Here is a 14,456-nt window from a genome sequence, read left to right as displayed (position 1 = left end):
AGAAAAGAGAAAAATCCTCCTTAAAGTTAAGTGGAAGAAAGGGAGGAAAAACAGAAGAATTTTAAGTGACATAGAGGGAGCTGATACTGTATCGTCTCTGCTTTTGAGTAAGAAAGGAAATGACATCATGTGTTCTGAGATGACCAAGTTAAATGGCTCATAGCACATGGACTAAAGTTCTGGTCTCCTAACACAACTTACAGCACATCATGGACATTTTTTATTTAGATTCCCCACCTAAATGGAAGAGGAAGTAATAGAGGTTACTGGGTTACTCTTTTGTGTAATGCATTTTGTCACAGGAGGGTGACCCAAGGGCAAGAGGCACAAGGAATGAAGTCTCTCCCAAGGGCCGAATATCTGTTGCATAGTAGCCTGGTTCCTCTAGAAGTGCCAATCCCTCACCAGACACCATTCTATTATTTCAGGGTGTTTACAGGACTATGTGCCATTCCTTTGGTGAAAAATCTGATTTGACATAGTTCACAAAAATAGACAACTGACTCTATTCTTCTGGCTCATATAAGTTATAGTATCTCATATTGAGAGTTTGAATATAGCAAAAAATTGATTTTCTTTAAAATCTGTTTTCTGTTACGATTATGGAATACCTAGCCAAAGGCTTTCCAGTGCATTCAGAAAATCTCATTGATCACATGATTGCTAAAACCTACTCATTAATATATGGACCCATTCATGATGACTATGAGCTGGACTGATGGAAAGGATTAAGGTAAGAAGTTTGATTCTCTTAATTACTCATGCCTAAAATAAATACAGCTATAAATATTCCAATATGTTATATGATAAGGATATTCTAGTATGTGTGCTTAAGAGGTGACCAATAACAGATATTCTTTAAAAGGCTCTTACCTAGAAAAATGCAGACTGTCATTTCTTAGATTAGGAAATGTTACATCAGGGGAATTAAAATGAATATGCCCTAATATATAGGATCACAAAGCAATGGAATTTAGGTTTAGTAGGTGATATAGTTTGGCTCTGTGTCCCCCACCCAAATCTCATCTTGAATTGTAATCCAAATTGTAGTCCCCAGGTGTCAAGGGATGGCCCAGTGGGAGGTGACAGGATGATGGGGGTGATTTCCCCATGATGTTCTTGTGATAGTGAGTGAATTCTCATGAGAATTGTTTTTTCGGTAAGGATGGGGTTCCTCCCCTTTGGTATTCTCTCTCTCACCCGCCACCATGTAAGACGTGTCTGCTTCCTCTTCTGCAATGATTGTAAGTTTCCTGATACCTCCCCAGCCAGGCAGAAGTGCGAGTCAATTGAACCTCTCTTGTTTGTAAATTACCTAGTCTTGGGTAGCATCTTTATAGCAATATGAAAACAGACTAATACAGTATGAAATTTAGGGATAGTTTCATCCAATCACTTTTTTTAAGGTTGGTGGATCTGAAGCCCAGGGAGGTGAAATGCCTTACTGAAGGGTATCAGCTGGTTAGGCCACAAGTCTCTTGACTCAAAGTCCCAAGTGCATTCCACTGACAAATTTCTTTTTTTCTTTTTCCTTTCAAATTTTAGATTCAGGAGGTACATGTGCAGTTTTGTAACATGACTACATTGCATGATGCTGGGGTTTGGGCTTCTATTAAATCCATCACCCAAATCATGAATATAGCACTCAATAGGTGGTTTTTCAACACTTGCCACACTCCCCTTCTCCCCAGTCTTGGAGTCCGCAGTATCTATTGTTTTCAGCTCTATGTCCACTGAAAAATTTCTACTCAGCTTCTGGAAAGTTATTCTTAGGGCCAAAATAGTGAGTGTGTGGCACATAATAGGCACTCAATGAGTATATTTTTAACTGAACAACTTTATCGCTATTTTAATTACTGATACCCCTGGTATCAGTTATACACCCTCGGTATGCAGTTTGTCCAGTGCCTAATAAGGCTATATAAGGCACAACTACTTTAGAGAAATACAATTTAGGACTTATTATGTATTGTCATATTGATTAGTTCATAAGATTGTCCCAGTAATGAGTAAGGGAGTATTAGCCCGTTACTATACAACTGAAAAACTAAGTCTTAACAAGTTTACATAATTTATTCAAGGTCAAGAAGTCAGAAAATTGTGGAGTTTATGCCCAATCTCGGTCCCCTGACTTTAGATGTCATACTTTCTCTGCTATACCTTATGACCTTTCCAGGATATTGATAACTTCTAGGGAAAGGAAAACCAAATCTGTGAGGGAAGAGGAAGTGGGAAAGACAGAGGAAGAGAAAGGGAAGTTATGAGAACTAGTGTGAGGCTCTTACAGAGAAAATTGGTGCCATAAAAAGAGCAGGGCACAGATAATAGATGAATGGTTTGTGTTTCTCTTTGGAAAGGTCATTGTCTGTTTGCTAGACAACAAGCTACAAAGAACTGGGTTTGCTCCGAAGGGATTAAAGTGGTGTACAACTTGGAAATAGGAGTTGACTTTTAAGTGCACTTGAATGGCAATGGAGTGGAAAAGCACAGGCATGGGAATCAGGATACATGGATTTTAGTCCCAGTTCTGGCATTACCTTATTATTCCCTTATATAAGGTACTTCTCCCTTTTCTGTCTCAGTTTTCCCAGTTGTAAAATGAAATGTATTCAACTTCATGATTCTCAAATATTTTCTTTCCTTTGGATTATTCCCATTGGTAGATGCTGGTAGTAATTTGGGAAATTCATGAAGTGAGACTCTGTAATCTGACAATGTAAGCCACATTCTTTCTCGCCAAAAAAAAAAAAATCTAGTTGCTCTTTTTTTTCAATCAATCAACTTTTTATATATTCTTTACTAATCCATATACTTACACATGTCATGGTTGATTAGCCTATTGAACTGAGTCATGGATTTACTCTCCCAGGATAATTTAGAATGGTAACTCATCCCTTTACACATCGGGCATGTCTGATGGAAGTTACACTGGTAACAGAAAAATTACAATTGATTTATAGTATATGAACCATAACTAATAATTAACCACCAATCTTGGATTAGTAGTCTTTTTGTTGTAGCTACCAATAGACTCAAGGGAACTGTTAATTTATTTTACCATTTCTCCCAAAGACTTTTAACTCAGAGATTTTTAACTGAAGTTGAAAGTCCTTGGGGTACAGAAAGAGTGGGAAAATTTCAAAGATTGTTTTACCAAGAACAACTACGTTATTTTACTGTGCAAATGAAGACCAAAGCTATCAAATTTCAAAGATCATTTTGCCAAGAACAACTGATATTATTTTACTGTGCAAATGAAGACCAAAACTATCAACTAAATAACCAACCACTAGAAATTTCATCACAGATATATATTGTTTTCACTTGTATATTGTTTTGGGGCATTAGTGAATTTAAAGACATTAATTGTTATATTTTGACCCGTAACTGGAGTTTCAGCTTAGTATTCATGGTACATGGAAGGATTTCAAGGGGCTTATGAACACTCTGAAATAACAGGAAAATTTGAGATATTGTGAATATACAGGTTTCATCTGTTTCTCAAAAGAATCACTAAAGGTGACAACAAAGAATAAACAGCCACCACTTTACATATCCTATAATAACAGTTTACAGTTCAGATATTTCTGTCGTAAAACTGGTAGGTAATTTTGATGTGTTGCGTATAATTTGTAATAAGCCCTTAACTACATGAGGGTTAGTAATAGACCTTCATAAGTATACGACACTCCATTTATATATTCATCTATATATTCTTGCTTCTCTTCCCTTTGCCCACTTCCAAAAGTTGAAAATGAAACAAAGCAACAACAACTTTAAAACATGCAATATAAAGTCATTTACCGGAGTCCATAGAGAACTGTTCCATCAGGATGCAGTCGAATCATTCGATTTTTCACTGTGACCCCATGCACAAATGATTTCTTGTCATTCAGAAAGTAGGTGTCTGGTACCCAGAGTTGGTCAGCTACCCTATTGTCTAGGGTGAGGTTTAGTGGGATTCCAGAATAAGAAAGCCTTTTGTCTTTCCAAGACTGCTGGAAATACATGGTGAGTGTATAATCCTGTGAAATAAAGAAAGCCAAAAGAAGAATTTTACTATCATTATCATCTAAGATTTAATAACATGTAGGATGTCCTGTAAGAGATTACATTTGAATATATTAAAATTTGCACTTAGAGGTATAAAGTAACTAACAGGTTAAAAGTACTAGGGGCCTTGCACTGTGGATCATGTCTGTAATTCCAGCACTTTGGGAGGCCAAGGCAGGAGAATCCCTTGAGCCCAGGAGTTCAAGACCAGCCTGTGGAATATTATGAGACCTCATCTCTACAAAAAATAATTTTTAAAAAGTTAATTGGGTGTGGTGGTGCATGCCTGTAGTACCAGCTACTTGGGAGGCTGATGTAGCAGGATCTCTTGTGCCCAGGAGACTGAGGTTGCAGTGAGCCAGGATTGTGTCACTGTACTCCAGCCTGGGTGATAGAGCAAGACCTTGTCTCTAAAAATATATATAATTAGTTAAATAAATAATGAAAGTACTAGAACTATACTTGAAAGTATATATAAACATTTCCACCAATATAGAGCAAATAGATGTAACTGAATTTTAAAGTTTGAAGTTAAGGTAATGATGTCATGGGTAAGGTCATAAAGAGAAATTGTACAGAGGAATCTATGTTCACAAACATTGACCTCTGGATATTATATTATAGTTCTGTTTTGGAGAGGAATGTCTGATAAAAAATAACTAAAAAACTGAATGCATTTAAAAGGAAAGGGTGTTTTTCAAACCACAAATTCTTTTGAATGAACACTACTCTGTTTAACACATAAAGATTATCAATTTGCCCTAATCTGAATTTTTCTTTGAATTACAACTTATCTATGGTTGGGTCCTGAAAAGTAGTTATGAGGCACATAAAAATGGAGATGTTTATTTGGTCTGAAGACTAACCTCAGTGGTGGCACTATTCAACATTTCTCGCTTACCACATTTGTGTTTCATTTCAGGAAGTGGTGTGAATTCAGAGCTGGAATTGATCTTGAAGCTTGCTTCTTCACCTTCACAAGATATTACAAAGGACATCCCCCTGAACTTTTTCTTTCTACTTAGGTTTCCCCTGGCAGTTAGAGACAGGAATACTGGGATCACTATAAACGGCTCAAGCTGCTGGAAGGGATGGTCTTGCAGACAATGATCTTAGCACATTAGTTATTGTCTGTTTTTAACAACTCTATTAATGCAAAGTATGATTGTCCATTAAAGGAAAATAAATTGGCAGCAGTAAAATCCTAAAGTCTTTGACATGAATCTCGATAAAAACAGAAAGTGCACTTTTTCTAAGACATTGATATGGCAATAGTGACTTTGTGAATGCTTTAGTGACTGCTAAGAACACACTGTGTACCTCCTGCACAGTGTTCATGTACTACCACTGTTATATATACCACTGGGGAAAAAGAATTATTCGAATCATGTCTAACATCTGGGCAAACTGCACTTCATCTAGACTTCCAAATGGATATTTATGCATTTCTGAAAAATCTTAAAATATAAAACAATATTCTTTCTGCACAATGAATTCCAGGGTCTTTTAACCATATAGAAGAACATTGATACTATTTATTCAGAAGCCGCCTTCCAATAATTTAAAGACATTCTTTCTTGTTCAATGGCAAAAGGATATTCACATTTGACTATTAGTCCCACAGTATCCATTTTAAAGATATAAAACCTCCTTCCACCTTACCTTCATATTAAAAAAAAATAACCCTCAGGCTACCTACAGTCCTCCTCTCAGTCACTGACATTCTCATTTGCATCATCTACAAGTTCTTAATATTGTGATTTTTTGGAGGAAAATGAATTGGGCAGATTATGGGTTTAGATTACAAAACTGCTTGATTTTAAACTCTACCATATGTAAGCCTAATTATGAGTGACTGACATAATCTCTTGTACCTAAGATGCCTCTTTTTTTTTTTTTTCTTGTCCTTTAAAGACAGTCTCACTTGGCCATCCTGGCTGGAGTGCAGTGGCCCCATCCTAGCTCACAGAAGCCTCAGATTCCTGGGCTCAAATAATCCTATCTTTCAGCCTTTCAAGTACTTGGGACTACAGGCATGCACCATCACACCTGGCTATTTTTTTTTTCTTTTTTTCTTTTTATTTTTTGAGACCGGGACTTTCTGTGTTGCTCAGGCTGGTCTCAAATTCCTGGCCTCAACTGCTCCCCTGGCCTCAGCCTCCCAAAGTGCTGGGCTTACAAGTGTGAGCCACCGCACCTGACTTGCCTTATTTCTAAAATGAAAAAATAGCATTTTACTGGCTTTTTGTGAGAATCAATTGAGAAAATTAAAGTTAAGGTACTTTAGAAACCATAATGTGCCAAACAAATAAATTATCTTCAAAATTTTTAATTGCTATGTACAAATTAGTGTTACACTTCCAAATACTTATAGTGTATATGCTCATTTTCATGAGCATTTCTATTTTTAAAGAGATGTTTATAAAAGAATTTGTAGGCAGATGGACTCTGTTGGCCATGAAAATAAACAATTGTGATGAATTATAAGTCTTGGTGGTGGATTCTTGTTTATAATTCAGCCAGTGTAGGAAAATTAAATATCAGCCACAGTCATAGTGTAAATGTTGCCACGGCAGTCAGCATGATCAACAATGGAATACATGTGTCAGCTTATACCAATTCCTCATTAGCATCCAGATTCTTATGAGTGCCACACAGGATTCCTCACAATGTAACCTGCAGCAAAATCCTTGCTCCACAATTATTTTCAATAACGTTTTAATATGCGATGGGGAAAACATATGATCGTAAAGTATAAGGGACTATCTTGAAAATTGGTAGGAGTAAATTTTACCACAAAAGAGAAGTATATGAAGTAATGCATTGGTTAAGTAGCTTTATTTAACCATTCTACAATGTACACATATTTGAAAACATCATGTTGTACACAATAAATATATACAATTTTAATTTTTCAACTTTAAAAATGGCAAAATAATACTGAATGATAAATGCTATATTAATACATAGCATTTATTATCATTTACTTACTGGTGTGATAAGTGGAGAACAGAAAGGAGAAAACATGGGTAATCCCTGTTTAGACCTCTGTGTGTGTGTGTTTGTGTGTGTGTGTGTGTGTGTGTGTGCATGTAGACGTTTCCCCTTTCCTCTTTGGAAACTATTTTTGTTTCCTGTAGAGAAAGAGCTACATGCCATGTGGTGAAATCTTTGTTATACAACTCATTCTGTTTTCAATAAATATTGAGTAAAAATTATATCATGGTTATAAATTCAAGCAATAATGTACCTGATTTGCAATAGAAGTTATCCAGTGAAAATGAACATATGCTAGCATATTACATCTGCAAGTAGGTAAGGGGGAGCAAGTACCCTTCACTCCTGGTCTTTTAATGCATTTCTAGGGTTAGCAGCCTAATCTAGGACCTGATTCTATGATGAATGAAAATACAGACATATGATATTGATAACCTTAATAAAACCTTTTTGAAGATAATGATAACTGTGGTGATAATAATGAACATTACGGAAGTACCAAAATACACCAATTTTTCCTTTTTCTACAATCTATGTAAAACCACATGCATGACAATAATTCCCTTCTCCTGTGGCGTGCTCTGTGCTCATGGTTCTCATAACCCTTTCATATCTATTATAACATTTGTTCTCACAGAAACCTTGTGAGATGGGCAAATTTTCCATGAAAGTATTTATCATTTACAAGTCAGAGAAACTACTTATTATATTTTAAACAATTTTTTTATCCACCCCTTAATATAAAAGTTAACAATGACATTTGACTATAATAAAGCCTATGACTTCATTTCGGTGGATTCTAGTTTTAGGTAGAAAAGAAATCCTCTAAATTGTATTTTTGTTCTCTTACACAACCAGTTTTCTGTTAATTCTTCATTAGTCCAAAGTGCAAGCACTCCATAGAAGATGGAACATTTTTTTCAGAAAGAAATTAATGCTCTTTGGCCAACAGCATTAAAATTATTTTCCTTCTAGGTGTGTTCACAAGTGTTCCACCATCTTTCTCAAGTGTGCAAGCTATTTCTTGAGAGAAAGTGTGACGTATTTAGAAACTGTGGGCCATAGCGAATTCTTTGACACTGAGGTAAGTTAATGTGATAAATGGATATGAGCTTGCTAATAAAATTAATTGGGCTAATTCAGGCATGACAGAATTCGATTCATTGAGGAAAGGCAAGATGGACAATACCAAACCAGTAGCGCTCAATAAACTTCAAAACATTTTTAAAAAATTATCTTTATTTATTTTTATTTTTTTAGATGGAGTCTTGCTCTGTCACTCAGGCTGGAATGCAGTGGCATGATCTCGGCTCACTGCAACCTCTGTCTCCCAGGTTGAAGAGATTCTCCTGCCTCAGCCCCCTGAATAGCTGAGATTACAGGCGTTTGCCACCACGTCTGGCTAATTTTTGTACTTTTAGGAGATGGGGGTTCTCCATGTTGGCCAGTCTGGTTTTGAACTCCGACCTCAGGTGGTCCGCCCGCCTCGGTCTCTCAAAATGCTGAGATTACAAGTGTAAGCCACTGCGCCTGCCCCCAAAACAACATATATATGGTTGTTTTTTTTTTAATCTAGAGATGATTAAAGGTACGGTATAAGAAAATTATGTTAAATAAAAGTCATTCTTTTGGAGAAAAAAGGTAACATTCTTCCTAGATTTATAGTTTTAAGGACAGGCTGATTCTTCCCCCCATATTAGGTACATTTAACAGTGTCTGAAGACAGTTTTGGTTGTCACCAGTGGGATTAGTGGTGTGCTCCTAGCATCTGTGGGTAGAGGCCAGGGATGCTCCTTCACTTTCTACAATGCACAGCACAGGACCCCACAACAAAGAATTGTCTGCTTCAAAATGTGAATAGTGGCAAGGTTGAGAAACCCTGCCTTATATGAAAATATCTCTTTTAAATATGAGTAAAAGATTTCAAAATGTTTTACCATTGTTTATCATGAAAAATATGTATATTAACATGCTAATCTGGAGATTTTAATGTATCCTTCAAAAGTTTATGCTAGGGAATGCTGACATAAGATGGTTTATACCGTAAGAAAACATTTTATTAAAATCCATTAATTATCTAGCATTTGGAATAGGAAAAACAGCTATGCAGTGCAGGCAAATATGTTAAAATATGTTAAAGTATGTGTTTTACTAGAATGAGATGTAAGAAGACATCACAGCGAGCTGCAAAAGGGAGGGTTCCTTGTTCTCTGACCCCACAATCTGCACATCTCAGATTATGTTAGGAAAGAGACAGGATATTGCTTTAGCATCTAGTAATGGAGCATCCACTCAAAAGGGTCGTTCAAGCAATTTCTTCTTTTCTAACTATTCTCAAGAAAGGCATTACATGTATTTTTGTAATATGTGTGTATATCTTTTGGGGAAAGAACCAAAGCTCTTGTTCACATTTATGTTTTATCTTACATTGATTTTAATATATATTAAAAGGAGTCCCAAGTACAAGCCTCTGTTCCCCATAAAATATTCATGTCAGTTTAGCTGAGCTCTGAGATCTGCCCTTTGTAAAACTTGGGCTGCTTCCCCGGAAAGACTTATTAGAGTAGAACTGTGCATCACTGCCTATGACTTCCACAGTTCTTCTGTGATGGAGACTGCCTGCCTGTAATCCCTGCTGCTTGAACAGAGTCACATTCTGTATCACATGAGGCTGCTCTCCTCCCATTTTTGGAATAGGAGTAGATACCTGATTCAAGAACAGTTGCTTCACAGGCAGTCAATAAACATAAGCCTGGCTCGAAAAAGTTGAGATGGACCAATCAGAGTCCTTTCTCAGGAATTTGCTTGTTCGACAAAGGATCTGAGGCAGGAGCTGTGGGACCAAGTGCAAAGGTTATGACTAAGAATTAGGGCTGCACTGCTATTATGAAGTTATAAGAGAGGAGAGACTGTGAATCAAAAGAGGAAGCCAGCCTGTAGAGAAAGAAAGAAAGTGGAGAAAAATGCAGAAGATGGCCATAAGGGGCAGAGTTTATTGTTAGAGGGTGAATGAACAGATTGACGAAGACTTTCTACTTCTGTTTCTAGTTCTCCCGAGGTCTGACATGTTCAGTGCTTTAGCTCCTTGTGATCTCTCTTTGGTATCCTTACACCAAATTCCACTTTCCTTGTGCTAATTTACTCCCATCTACATTTCTTCCAACCAGAAAAAGTTGTAGTAATGATGCTCATCAACATACAAATCAGAATCTCATTACCAATAATTGCATACATTAAAGGCCAAGGAAACCTCATACAATCATCTAGCCTACCTCCCTGAACTGAAAAATTGGAGGTATGCTGAGAAATCTTAGACCTAGAGATGTTAAATGACTTTTAAAAAGGGAGAAATATTTGATTTCGGTTTTGTTTATTAACCAAGACAGCAAGGAAGAGAAGAAACACATATTTACTTGCCAGCAAAACAATTGCCTATTAAACACAATGAAAATAAATTACCAAGATAAGTCACCTATATATACTAGTATACATGCTGGTAACAAGAAAAGCCCCTTAGGATAAGAAAAAAAAAACCCATAATTTGTATGTGACAATCATTGAAAAATGGTCTGATAAATAAATCAATCTAAACCGTAATTGTAATCAACCACAAAACATCGGTTGCTAATAGAACCTTCTGTCTAAATGAATGTTTTGGTTTTCACTGTCACCATTAAGTACATTCTAAAGCAGAAATTCATCATTGTATCCTTCAGGTTTGCTGTTAATTTCTAATCTTTTATCTTTACATCATCTAGTGTTATGTTAACTATTAATATGTGTTTGTTGTGCTTATTCCTTAGTCTTGTTTTGTTATAATACCTTTAAAATACATGCATTCTTCATTAACATTGTTGCTAAAGTGCATATTCTTATTTACTATTGATTTTTCCCAGCTGTAGCCTAGTGTGTGCCTCAGAGAACATAATCTTCTTTTACCTTTGTCGCATCCTAAATAGTCCCATTTGGTCTACCCATCTGTGTAGTCAGACTTTTTGTTAGTGTTGTGTTCTGAACAATTTTGAAATTAATCAATCCAATGACTGAACAGAATCATGTAGTTGTGACGCTACACCAAATGATAATCATCTAAGAAAATCACATGGAACACATTTTAATACATAGGGCACATATGACACTGACATGCCAACTGGAGTATGAATTACAATAAAATGAACTGCGTGGCATGAGATTCACTATAAGAAACTCTGAGCCTGTACTCATATAGCATAGGGTTTTAGATTAAGAATGCTTAATCTAATATCTACTCTTAAAACTATAAAGATCAATGTAAAAACCTATTTTTGATGATGAACCCAATTTCTTTAAATAGATATAAAATTTATATTTCACACAGTGACAGCCTAAATGGCTTTCATTCGAGAAACTAAGTAATCAGAAGCTCAGATAGTTTTTGTTGTTTCCATGGTAAGATATAGTGAAATGTTGGGCCTGAAGTAGGGAAAATTTTCTAGAAACTTTCAATTCAAAATATTTTAGCTTTTTAGAATGACTAACTCATTGTATCAACTTTTAATGGTTGTTTACTATATTTAAACGGTTGTATTATGCCAGATACTGAGATATAAAGGCTGACTTATACATTCTCTGCCTCAAGGAACTCACAGGCTAGTAGGAGAGACTTAGCACTGCTTATTTCCAAGCTTTTCCACTGTCCTCTGCAGGCTTCTCAGTTCTTCCACCACCCGTGTAACCAGCTCCCTGCATGAAGTTCCCATCACTTCAAATACTCAGAGAACTCAGAGTGGTTCCACTTTTCGTTACCGGCATCTGCCTAATAAAGGATACAAGTTGATTGAGTAGGAGTATATCAGTTTAATAAGCACTTGCATTAGCCTAGAGAATAGATAAATCAGAGTTGACTTAATACACCACTAAAAGAAAGGTGAAAGCAAGGAAAACTGTGAGTTATTTGAGGCAGCACTTGGTGGCCTTTTAATATGGGAGGTTAGGGAGAAGGAGGCACCAAGGATGGCCACCAGGTTTCTGACCTGAGTAGGTAGGTAGACTACAATAAGAAGAGTTGAAGATTGGGGGCTGAAGATGACTATTCATTTCAGATGGGTTTGTGTTGTGGGTGTCAGTGGCACATGCCCATAGAGGTGCCAAATAAGTAGTTATGGGTCAGAATATAGGAAGACAGGGCTCAAGGAAAAACACAACTATGTGGCCATGAGTGATAGATGAAGTCGTGGGAATGGATTAGCTCACCATGGAGAGAGCATAGGGTGAGAAGAGGATAGAGCCCTGGGAAACTGGATTCTAGGATTAGTCATTCGCTCCTTTGAGCTCCCACAACTCTTTTACTTTGATTGTAGCACTTATCCTATTGTTTTAAAATTATTTCTCAGTCCCACTAGATTCTGAGTTCCCGAAAGGCAAAGTTTATCTTTCAGGGTCCTGGCATAGTGTACAGTGGATAGCAAATGATCAAATGCATCAGTTGAATGTGAATTAAGTGGTGTCATGTATTTGGGGCACTCAAGATCAGAAATAAGTGTGTTAGTGCCATCATCTGATTACATTCCAATTTCCTGAAAAATTGTTCATCCTTATAAAACATAAATGGGTACTTTCACATAAATAAAATAATTAATAATCCAGAATTTCTATTCTCTAACAACTCAAAAATGAATGAGTCTATAATTCCTGAAAACATAGAGAATTAATAGATTTCCAGGAGATGACAAAAGCATATGGCAAAAATAAAATTAAGTTTAAAAATTTACTCCTTAGAAATGAATTAATAGTGACTTTATACAAAATATTAAGAAATATATTTTGAGATATGTCAAAGTGGTATTTTATTGATGGTTCCAGCAATTACTGTCATCAGTTTGATAGTACAAGGCTACTTGTACTTAAGTTTTAAAAATTGATCTCTATTCAGGGAAATTTTGAGGCTTGTTTACAAGTTAGTCAATAATCAAAACAAAAAATACTAAATTGATAATTAACTCATCAAGATAATGATTCATAAACCACTTGCATTTTAAAAACCACATAATGGCATATGACACAATAGATTTTCTATAAGTTCCTTAGTTCCAGAGATTCATAGGATATTAGTGTTTCCATTTTTCTCAATATATAAATAAGAGCAGAAATAAAATCAGATGCATGGAAGATCTAACAGAATATTCAGAATATGGTGGTTTGGGCTGACTATGCTTAGGTGGACTACGACTACATGACCCGAATGGTAGCCAGTATGTGGTATGCCTGGTAACCCAAGAAAGCGAGGCTAGTTATGAAGCAAGCTAAATTGAGAAAGGATATATGAATCTGAATTAAATCAATATTCTATCAAAACTCATATTACTTTGAAGAAATGAAGAAATTCATGTGTCATTTTCTAACCTTGGAAGGCAGTCTTTTCTTATGATTTGTGATTTTCTAATAAGTACAGAGCTTAAAAGGGAGAAGTCTATAGGAAGAATTCTAGGTCTGTACTCTTTTGTTGGAGGAGAAAGAGGTTTTAGGGATTCTTGACTTAAAATAGAGTGGAAAAGGATTCAGTAATATTCCTTCCAAAAATCAAATAGTTCTGATATCCCTTAGAGCTTTCAGTTACCTTTCCAGTAAAGACTCTATTGGGCCCATTTGGAAACCTTAATATCAGATGTTCTAACAGAAAGACTGATATCAAATTATCCATCAAATTATTATTCTAAAAAGACTAATGGTAATAGTCCATGGGGAGTCCCTGAGGAAGTCTTAAAACAGAATGAATAGCGTAATTATAATGCCCTATTATCAACTTTACCACGTTAACTCTTTTGCCTCCTTCTCTGTCTTCTGTATACCATCTTGTATTTTAAAAATTGACTATTCACAGACAATCACCATCAACATTCTGGTGGTTTTCTTTCTCCTTCTACTTAAAAAAAATCATTCTATATATGACTTTTTAATCACACGCATTGCTCTTTTATTTCACAGCTATTTGTTTAGTCATTTATTTATTTTTGTCTGTTTATTGCTTATCACCTCACCTTCTCTAACCTACTTTCTTTCTCTAACCAAGTTACCTAGTGGTAGGCAATTTTGTGTATTTTTGCTCATGCTTATAACATTGTGTGTATGTGTATATATATCTATATATATATACATACATACACGGCTTTTGTCATGTATTGAAAAGATAGTATACATTTACTTCTGTAATCTTTCTTTTCTTCATGACACAGCACAGAAATTCTCCAATTAAATGAGTAGACATACAACTCATTTTACTTAATAGCTACATAGTATAGTATGATATGAATATACTGTTAATTATTTAATCATTATTCTATTAATGCTCATTGCAGTTGTTTTAGGGTTTTTACAACTAAAACAATTTTGCAATAAATCTCTTCTGCATCTGTGTGTGTGTGTGTGTG

At 35.7% G+C, this 14,456-nt stretch overlaps 1 protein-coding gene across 1 annotated transcript in view; it reads right to left on the bottom strand.

Annotated features, from left to right (window-relative positions):
- Positions 1 to 14,456, bottom strand: part of GABRB1 (gamma-aminobutyric acid type A receptor subunit beta1) — a 409,046-nt gene that overhangs the window by 261,441 nt on the left and 133,149 nt on the right. The window contains exon 4 of the mRNA XM_015138327.3: positions 3,805 to 4,025. Within this exon, the coding sequence (XP_014993813.1) occupies positions 3,805 to 4,025 (221 nt within the window). The remainder of the gene's footprint in view (positions 1 to 3,804; positions 4,026 to 14,456) is intronic.

This window comes from Macaca mulatta, chromosome 5 (assembly GCF_049350105.2).
Source record: "Macaca mulatta isolate MMU2019108-1 chromosome 5, T2T-MMU8v2.0, whole genome shotgun sequence".
NCBI lineage: Eukaryota > Metazoa > Chordata > Mammalia > Primates > Cercopithecidae > Macaca > Macaca mulatta.
This window is presented reverse-complemented; position numbering and strand designations above follow the sequence as displayed.